The following is a 10945-nucleotide window of genomic DNA, read 5'->3' on the forward strand; positions in this document are numbered from 1 at the left end:
TTGTCTGGAAAGGAACATTTTATTGTGATCATGTTGTCAAAACACTGGCATGCAAAAGTGAGGGGCGTTGATACTGTTTCCTATGCAGTGACGTTAGCCAATCACAACAGTGGCTGATTACTGACAAGCCTTAAAGGACACGCCCCTTAAAAACAGCTCGTTTTAGAGAGAGGGTCAGAATGAGTGAGTGAGTGAAGTGACATGTGGCCAAGTATGGTGACCCATACTTGGAAGAAGTGCTCTGCATTTAACCCATCCTAAGTGCACACACACAGCAGTGAACACACACACACCGTGAACACACACCCGGAGCAGTGGGCAGCCATTTATGCTGCGGCGCCCGGGGAGCAGTTGGGGGTTCGGTGCCTTGCTCAAGGGCACCTCAGTCGTGGTATTGAAGGTGGAAGAGAGCGCTGTACATTCACTCCCCCCACCTACAATCCCTGCTGGTACGAGACTCGAACCCGCAACCTTTGGGTTACGAGTTCGACTCTCTAACCATTAGGCCACGACTTCCCTTTTTTTTGTGTTTCTTTTATGAGGAAAAAAAATAAATAAATGAGGGTTGAAAATAATCATTTTCCCACATATTTATTTCTTGTTTTGTGCAAAAAAAAAATATCATATTCATAATGATATTTTCTTAATTTTTCAAATTCATTCAATATTTATTAGAACATTATAAGCAAACCTCAAGGAACATATTAAAATAATAAAAAATAAAAAAAAGTCCGTCATGACCCCTTTAATTTAACTCTTCATTTCCATCTTAAACCATTTACGTCTGCCTCTTTTCTCTGTTCCTTATTTCGTACTTTCATCTGCCATTTTAGTTTCTTTTTTTGCCATTTTACTACTGCATGGGCTAATACACAATTAAAAGCTATATTAAATCATATACTCTGAATCCTGAATATTGCTTGAAGTCTCTAAATCAACAGATCTGCTGTGCTTTCAGTATGATCTTCAGCCAGAACATAGAAGAGTCTTCAGGGGTCTATGTTCCTCAATCCAATGTGAACCCTTCTGTAGTCGAGTCATTGTATTAATCTAATAACCGAAAACACAGCATGCAGCAATGAATGCTGGCTATGAAATGAAACAGAAATATAAAGGAAAACAGAAATATAGTTTTTTGCGAAAAACTCAAACAATACTCAAGTATTAAATGAATATATAAAACAAGACTATAGTACATATGCATAAATGTACAGACGAGCTTTTCTGAGAACATTCTAATAAACAGCGTGGAGATCTGCTGGATGTGAGGTGTGTGGCTCCATCCCTCCGTCATTGGTTGTTACGCGATGACGTCACGAGCCGTGGCTCCGCCCCCACGCAGGCGCTCTCCCGCTCTCTCTCGGTGCTGCTGACGGTCGTGTCTCGTGCGGCTATAAAAGCTCGGTTTTTCGGGATCATGTCTGTGTCACCGGACAAACGGCGAAAGATGGAGTCTGCGCTGGAGCAGATCAAGAAATACACGGTGGTCGTTGCAGACACGGGCGACTTTAACGGTAAAGTTCTTATAGATATTTCCGTTAACGTTACCAAAGTCCCTTTAAAGGAGAGCTTCAGAGCTGTTTTTAACTGACAGCCGCGATCATAGACTGTTTACAGAAAGCTCTCATCTTTTCTTCTCTTTTCCTCTAAGAACGCTTGGTCGTTATTTGGTTAATGATTGCTGAAGTTCACACTCAGTGAGGAACCGCTGTTTTCGCAATTGTGCTACACTTACGGTGTGAAGGACAGTTATCTACGTTTAACGCGTGATATGAATGAGAGCCTAGAAACGTGTCGTGTTGAGTTAACTAGATCTGAGTAAAACACGTGATCTCGGTAATTGGTTTAATCTTAACTAAATCTGGGTGAGGAAAGAAAAATAATACAGTATGCAATCATGCCGAGACCCGAAAGTGAAGAGTCATTGGACGAAGGCGGCTCATCTTATGAATATTAAGCGTTCTACAGAGACAGTCTATCTGATTGGTCGAGAGGCAAATCTTAGTAAGTGGGCGATTTGTCACCCGACTAATTACTGAATGCTTTGCTTATTAATATTAATCAACTTGCGTGCATGGTGCTGCAGGACGTGCGTGGCTTAATTAATATTTATGAATTTGGCTGATAACTTGGAGTAGGAAGTTCTGATAGCAAGCTACACGGATTGTGTTTCCTCTGAGAATGCGGTTACACATGAATGATGGAATCAGATCTCATTGAAAGTGGTTAAAACACGAGAATAGTTCATCTTATAATAAATGTATTAGTTTCTAATTACACAAAATGACCAACTCAGTCACTAATATTGATGCAATGCCTAATCTTGGTTTACACATTAATTTTGTACAAAAGTGTGCAAGTCTGATTTTATTTGCATTTAAAGCAGTTCTCACAAATGTCAACAGGCAGACTTGACTTTGTCAGAGTTTGTAAGTTGCTCTTGCTCTCGAGCTTTGGATCAAATCCAGAATCCAGAATTTCTTGTTATATGAATCAGACGGCTGTAACTTGCATCAGATTGAATTGCCTAAGACTGTCTTGTGAAACTCTGCCTGCCGATCAGTGATTTCAGTGTTTGTTTTTACACAAGAAGCGGCGCTGGATGAAACTCCCTTCTGTGGCTTTCTGCATTGTCATGATGATGAGGCTGTCGATCCTTTGACTAGTTCCTGAACACTGAATATATACCGCTAGTGTTCGGCTGAACGCTCTTGTATGCATGTGTTTGTTTGTTTTTTCAGCTGATGAATGATAAAAACCGCCAACAAGAATCCATGTGGCAGACAACAAATTGCTTTGTTTTAGCATGTAAATATGTATCTGGTCTGCAGTTTTTCAATCACAGTGAATTATAAATACTGAGATTAATAGTGAATGGAAGGGAGAAATAAACACTAGGGCTGGGCGATATTAGGGATGCTCCCATCCGTCTTTTTCGCCTCCGATATCGATTCCGATATCTAGGGTTCGGTATTGACCGATACCGATCCGATACCAGTGAAGTTTTTTCCCCCATTTAAATAAATGTAGAATTTATATATCTCTGTGTGTGGAATTTAAAATCTATTCATATCGGGTATCGACTCCGATAGTGCCATTTTTCTCGGATCGGGTATCGGTCAGAGAGAGCCGATCCAAATCCAAGATTTTTTGTATTTTTTTTATTGATTGTGCGAATTATTCTGTGTTACTTCTGAAGCCATACGATAGCTTAATGTGAGCTACATATGAAAATTTAAGTCCTTACATTAAAGTTTACACAAACTCTTTTCTCCGCTGTGGCTGTCAATCATTCGTTCAGCCTTTAAACCCTGGTCGCGTTCGGTTACAGCAGTCAGCTCGGTAAAGCTCTCTCCAAGATCATTCTGTGTTCCCATTATACTTGATTTATAAATACATGTCTATGATTCTGCAAAAAGGACTTTGTCTTCTTGCCGGAGTTTAATGTTGTTTTGTTACTTGCTACCAGGTGTCTGTGAGAACAAAACACGGGCGTAGAAAAGACTTAAATAGTTTTTAAGGTGCACAGTAACTGAAATTTAAAACTGTTAAAAGAAAGGCTCAATAACTGTTGCAGAGATATAATACACTACGCATCACGAAGCGCTTACAACGTGCGCATCCGGTGTGCAGAACGATGCGCTGGAAGCAACACGGCGTCAGGCTGTGACGTCCTCATTCTGCACAGCGGATTCGTGCTCATAGACTGTATAAACACAGTTCGTGCTGCACTGTATTTGTTTTGTTCTATCGTATCGATCATATGTTGTTGCCTTATTAAAAAATATGCTATATATTCAAAAGAAATTTATTTTAATTTTATAGTATATACTTAAACATATATATGAATGTTTTTAATGAATGGATTTTATAATATAAATAGCAATGTGTAACATTTTACTATATTTAGTGCAACACTTTTATTTGTTCCCCACAAAATGTTTTTTGTTTGGATTTCTAAAATTATTGTGCACTGATTTTTCTAGAATAACTTTTGCTGCCAAATTATCCACTAACCTAGTTTATCATACATTTTTGTCATAGATTATAAATATACATAGGCCTATATTTTTTCATATTTATTGTTTATTTTATTTTTCTTTATAATGAAGTAATCTGTATAGTAGATTGTGAAAGAATGATTATCAGTTCCACACACAGAGATATATAAATTCTACATTTATTTAAATGAGGGGAAAAAACTTCACTGGTATCGTATCGGTATCGGCCAATACTGAACCTTAGGTATCGGAATCGGTATTGGAGGCGAAAAAGGCGGATCGGAGCATCCCTAGTTAAAATACCTGTTTTGGCAAGTATTCTAGTAAACACAGTCGGTTATGTCTTAAGTGAACGTAAACCGGTGAGAAAGAAACCGGATGTGTGTCAGTAGGTCCGTGCATTTCTGTCTGCTAATCAAGTAACACCACAGCTCTAACAAAGATTAATCTGTATTTAACTTGTGCAGTGAGCACGGAGTTTTTTGTTTTTTTACATTAAAAATTAATTTTAAAATTTCATTTCTGCACCTGAATACTGATATTGGTAACTGTTTTGTTGTATTCATGCTTGTAATCTGTGTAATTGTTCTTGTTTTATTACTAACTTTATCAGTTAAGCTAGTAGTTTTTGCTGTGGTATACAAGTGCTTAAAGTAAGCTTTTTTTTTTATATTTAAATATTTTTTTGCTGATCCGAAAAATGAACCGATCCGTGACTCAAAATCCGTATATGATCCGAACCGTGAGTTGTTGCACCACTACTGATTTCAGCATGTGTTCGTGTTTGTGTGTACTGTCTGTGTCACTCATAGTACGTGCCTATATCGTGCGCTATACTGAACCTTTTTTATATCGATATCGAGGAAGGTGTACCGTCGATAAATATTGATACCGTTTTATCGCCCAGGCCTAACACTTATACACTTGAATTTTCATCAGTGCTGGTACAAAGGAGGCTGACGGTTTTCTTTCAGTGTAAAATCTGGGTTGCTTTGATGATCTGTGGCCTTTTCTGTCAACAGTCTTTAAGAAATGAAAAGTCATGATTAAAGTTAGGCCTAAGTGTAGACTCAATCCTGTCTCAATATTTTCAGTTATTTCTATGTTAATTAGGTCTAACTAATTAAAATGATTTATAGTTATTGTAAGTGAATAACAAGTAAGTGATTTACACTGCAAACTCACGTTCATTTGCAGTACGTCACACAGAGCGCTTTAACAAACTGACAAACGTGATTTCTTCCCATCATGCTAATGGTCAGGTCATGAGAACAGCACCATTTCACCATTAAATGTTTATCTGAAGACTCAAATAAAGGACGAGGTTTGCAGGCACCTTATTTTTTCCCCCTTATTACTCATTTCTTGTTCACTGGCTCAGATTATCTTCAGGCAAAGCCTCATAAACCCAAACGACTAGATTTAAGTTGACACAGCTCTCCAGAATCAGATTTGCTGGCAGAGCGGGAAGCGAGTCATTATCAGCTACTATTCAAATAATGTCTAACTGTATATTATGATTTATGTACGGTTTTGAAACAGAAGTGTTGTGTTGCAGGAGCCAAGATCATAGTGTGTTATATTATCAGCGTTCCTGAAAGAGCAGGCTTGGGAAATGAAATGGCTGTTGTCATGGGAAGTCTCAATATGAATACATCTTACTATATACTAAACTAATCTGACTTCTCTACCACGAACGATTCAGACAACCTCCAGTGGTCAATAACACAATACAATACTACAGTACCAGTTTAATACAATCCAGTTCTTCCCTTCCCGAAGTATGGTGACGGTGTCCTGCTATCAAACCACAAAAGCACCAGGTCTTTAGCATCTCTACACTCTCAGGTGTGCTCTGGATCATTAATACTAGCTCTGAGTATTACTGTCTCTGTCTCTGCTGTGTTCCTCGGAGCGCACAGTCTTTAGTACTTCTATTCCTCAGCTGTGCAGCAAAGACCAGACACGTCTCCCAAGCTGCTCTTTGCAGGAATAAAAGTTTATTCGCAGTAGGGTTTGGTATCGTTTGATTTGATCAATTCCAATTCTGCTTTTCAATTCCAATGTGATTAAATAATGATATCAAACATTTATCCTGTGTCTCTTTTTTGCAAGAGCTGTTTGTGTGCAAAATAGAACTGCATGATTCTGGATGAATTAAGGTTTGTTTTTTCCCCCAATGGAAGTTGTGGTTCTCATGATTCTGAAGAAAAAAACATTTGACAACTAAACAAAATCACATGTGATTTATGAATGAATGATTAATTGACTCGCTCAAGATGTACTTGTTTCATTACTGGATGAATCGGCGTTCTTGAACGAATCTCTTGTGTGATTCAAAGACAAATACATTTTAACAGCTCCTTTTCGCCACCTACTGGTGTAACAATGTAATCGACAAATCTTCATTTGAAGCGTCAAATTACTTTCAAAAGGTGATTTACTCTATTTGAATCGCTACCATACACATCGTACACTCCGTTTATATCTGAACTATAAACTTTTATCCCAGTACTTCTGTGATTTTGAATGATTGTAACACAGAAATAATGATACGGTGTGGCTGAAAAGACTGAAGCTGTTTCATTCATGACAGACAGCTGCTGTCTTCAGGTCAGCGCAGCGTGAACGCAGATTTAAATGCTCAAATCACACTGGTGTGATCGTACGCTGCACAGATGAACCAAGTGATCACAACATTGATCGCACACGCCAAAGGTGGAGGAATGAAACAGACGAATCATTGTAATTTAGGAATAGAATCACGTTGGTGTTTGAATCGTGTTCGCGAACTTTAACGATCTATTAAATTAAAGTGCTTTGTCATGTTGGTGGTGACACCTCTCTCGAAACATGTTTATCTATCACAGATATTATACTTAACTTTTTTGGCTTCTGATCGCAGATGTAGCCAAACTTTGGAGCGCTTAGATTAGCGAGCAAGGTCCTGGCAGATCGCTAGCTCCGGTCCTCACAGATGAAGAAAAAAAAAGTGCATCGGAATCGATAGGCGGAATCGAAATTTTAATTTGACAGGTATCCGATTCCTAACCCTAATTGGCAGCCGAGAGCCCACTCACTGTTCTCTGAACAGAAAGATACATGTACATTCACACCTTGTAGTTGAGTAGAAATCAATGTCACTCAAGTCTTCATCGTAATTGGTTACACTGATCTGGTGATTGCTTTGTAATGATCTTAATCACATGACTGTTAGTTCTACTGTGTTGAGCACTTCTTGGGTAAATCTAGATTATTTGATCATAGATATGCATGATCTTTGACCTGAGCATCCTTACTCTACACCTTTCTGAACATTACATTCTGAAATACCCTTTAGATGTCTTCTGAGGACATTACATGGAACATTTCCATCACACTCGAGATGTTGTTTACCTTCTTACTATACTGTTCTTCCATTGTCCACAGCCATCCGCAGACTTTAGAACTGACGCAAGTAACAAACACTGTTATCGTCTTCTCTGATCGACGTATCATCTGTTGTTTATGTGACAGAAGACTTCTAGAACACTGCTGAGATGGCACTCGCTGTAATTTTCCTTGTTTTCTCTCCTCCGCAGCTATTGAAGAGTACAAACCTCAGGATGCCACCACCAATCCTTCTCTGATTCTGGCTGCAGCTAAAATGCCCACCTACCAGCCTCTCGTGGAGCAGGCCATCAAATACGGCATTGCTAACGGCGGGTGAGAGTATGGAGTACACAGATGTGCTCTGTTAGATAGTTTCTTACAGGTTTAATGTCCATCTTTTTGCAATTGCAGGAGTGAGGAGGAGCAGGTGACCAATGCCATTGACAAGCTGTTTGTGAACTTTGGTTTGGAAATCTTAAAGAAGGTTCCTGGCCGGGTCTCCACTGAAGTCGATGCGAGGTAAGAGTCTACATCAGGGCTGTCCAAACTGGGTCCTGGAGGGCCGGTGTCCTGCAGAGTTTAGCTCCAACCCTAATTAAACGCACCTGAACCAGCTAATCAAGCTCTTACTAGGCATAGAAACTTCCAGTCAGGTGTGTTGAGGCCTCCAGGACCGAGTTTGGACAGCCCTGGTTTAGATGATCTGCACTAGTGATGCCAGTAATCAGAGGAGCTCTGAGCCACGATATCATGTTTCTTATCAAAAAACCCGACTCACCCTTGCAGTATGATTATTCAACATATTTCAGTAGGGGAAGCGGTGTTATTAATATTAATTATGACATTGTTAAATTAGCAAACTACATAACAGATCCCACGAGTGCAGCTGATGCTTTAAAGTGACTCTTGAGCAGTGTTGGGCAGTAACGCTTTACTGTAATTTGATTACTTTTTTAGTAACGGGGTAATTTAACTCGTTATAATTTTCAAAATAGTAATTCGAGTATAGTTACAAGCCGAGGTCTCTATACGTTACTGCCGCATTACATTGCTGACACAGTGGATTAGAGACCTGCTCCCGCGAGACCCGACGTGTGTGTGTGTGTGTGTGTGTGTGTGAGAGATGTGTCCTAATGACAGATGTGATGTGTAATTTTCAGGCTGTCTTTTGATAAAGAAGCGATGGTTTCTCGTGCCCGGAGGCTCATCTCTCTCTATGAAGAGGCGGGAGTCAGTAAGGAGCGCATCCTCATCAAACTCTCCTCCACATGGGAGGGCATTCAGGCCGGACAGTGAGTGTGTTCACTACAGTCAGTCTTCATTAAGATTATAAGATATTGTTCACCACAAACACGATGTGAAGCGGATTCCTTCATATGCAGCTGTTATTAATAAACCGAGCGAGAGCTGCTCTGCTGACGCCTGTGTGTTTATCTTTTCATCAGGGAGTTGGAGGAGAAGGACGGGATCCACTGCAACATGACTCTGCTGTTCTCGTTCGCTCAGGCCATCGCGTGTGCTGAGGCTCGCGTCACCCTCATCTCGCCCTTCGTGGGGCGTATCCTGGACTGGTACAAAGAAAACACAGACAGCAAAAACTACGAGCCCCATGAGGATCCAGGCATGTTCTCTGAGAGAAACCTTTAGCGTCTTGTATCTCTCTTCATGTGTGTTGTGATGTGAAGCGTCTCGAGTAGGACCGATATCACACGCCGGGCGTATCATTGAGTGCTCGCCTGCTCAGGTTCAAGGCAGTAGCCCAAATCAGTCAATCTAACCTCCATACAGGCAAAAACGTTCAACAAAGTGACCGCAAAGAGTTGACGTTTACCTTAGGAAAAATAGTGCAACAGCACAAATAACAATCGTGGAGCAGGGGTGTCCAGTCCTGCAGAGTTCAGCTCCTGCAGTCTGAAGACCTTGATTAGCTGATTCCGGGTTAATTAGGGTCCAGCTGAACTCCCTGTGTGGACACCCCTGGCTCAGAAAAGTGATGGGTGCGAAAACATTTCTCCATATGGAGTATACTTTATTTATTATATTATTTACTTTTATTGTATACTATATTAGTATATGCGTATTTTTCCCAGCCCTAGTTATAAGCGTTAACCCTAAGTGATTGAAGCTGGATGTAGTTTGTGTGGAACTTCTGAACGCTGTCTCGAGCGCACGAGGCATACTTTCCACATACTGTACATTATTGTTTCTCCTCTATGCCCCGCCTTTCTGAAACGCGTCGATTTTTACAAAGCTCATCGGAATTGCCCCACTTTATAGAAACAGACACGGCGTTGTAGGCTACTCTCACAGGAAACAGTCCTCATCCTCCGCAGAATGCGCTGCACACATCTGAATATTTGGGTTAAACTGTTCTGAAACGGCGTTGTAAATACAACTTAACAATTTATTAGACCACCTGTCATAATAGAGAACACAAATATTTTAGGAATCTGTCAAAAAATTGTTTAAATCTAAAAATGTTATTGTCATTTATTGGGCAAATAACAAACCGAAACAACTAAATCGTATTTATTCACACAATAACAAACATGGCCTCCTTTGCCTTTGATAACAGCTTGCACGCTTGCTGGCATTGTTTATGTACTTTGACTCATTGGGTATCTGAATAAAAAAACACTATTAAGCACTTGACTATTTTTTCTGCCTTCCTCTCACAGATAACAGCAATAATTATATTATAGCGTTAGAAATAGCCTACTACTGTTACTAAAGAGCTTGCGCATATTGGAGGACTAAACTAGCAAAATCATTTTTTAGCTTTCTGAATAATTACCAATACTGTTAGTGAAGAGCAGCGGTGGGACAAACCTTACAAAATTGGTTAAAAACTTTACATAAATTTGTTTTAATAAATGTGTTAATCACTGTAGGCTATATAGTGAATATAGTTTAAATCTCTAGATCAAAAATTAAAATAAAGATAATAAAGACCAATAAAATCACAGTAATGCTCTGCAGGAACACGCGTCGCGTGCACTTTGATCACAGTCGGTCTCTTACTGTCTTTATCCTGTAAAAGCGTCTGACATGTATATTCAGACAATTACACGCTGCTGTCCCTTCACAGTTCATACTCTCATAAATTACTCGCACTGCATGTTGACTTTTAAACCTAAATTTAATGTTCAACAACAGATATTTCAGCACCGTGAATGTTTTCTCCCTCTCTACTGTGCTCCGTCTGTTTAATGTGTGACGGAAATGTTATCTACCATACTGTGATGCCCTGTCAACAACAGATAACAGCGTCTGCTGCGCCGCTCTTTCAGTAAAGATTTCAACTTCACGCAGACTGTCAGGGCGGGCCTTTACGCAAAAATGGAAATGCTCACGTGAACTTGTGACTTACAGATCAGGATAGGACCGTTAACTGAACGTTTTTTGCACTGAGGACGCAAACACGTATCTGTCAAAGCGCCTGACAGGGCAAGCCATTACACTAATGTATCAGCTTGAAGCTTAAAATAAAGATTTCTCATGTCTTGGGCAGCTTGGATCACGTACTATTCCTGCAGGAGCTTATTCTGTTTCCTCCACTATTTTTAGATGCA

The 10945-nt window shown here is 39.9% G+C and overlaps 1 protein-coding gene across 1 annotated transcript; it reads left to right on the forward strand.

The window, feature by feature from the left end:
• The first annotated feature begins 1321 nt into the window (after positions 1-1321).
• On the forward strand, positions 1322-9020 carry LOC107681435 (transaldolase-like). The gene is made up of 5 exons (XM_016477738.1): positions 1322-1514; positions 7583-7706; positions 7785-7892; positions 8534-8665; positions 8819-9020. Exons 1-5 carry the CDS (start codon positions 1418-1420, stop codon positions 9018-9020), a joined length of 663 nt encoding a protein of 220 aa, XP_016333224.1. The 5' UTR covers positions 1322-1417.
• Positions 9021-10945: the final 1925 nt, after the last annotated feature.

Source organism: Sinocyclocheilus anshuiensis, unplaced genomic scaffold, assembly GCF_001515605.1.
Source record: "Sinocyclocheilus anshuiensis isolate Anshui unplaced genomic scaffold, SAMN03320099.WGS_v1.1 scaffold2210, whole genome shotgun sequence".
NCBI lineage: Eukaryota > Metazoa > Chordata > Actinopteri > Cypriniformes > Cyprinidae > Sinocyclocheilus > Sinocyclocheilus anshuiensis.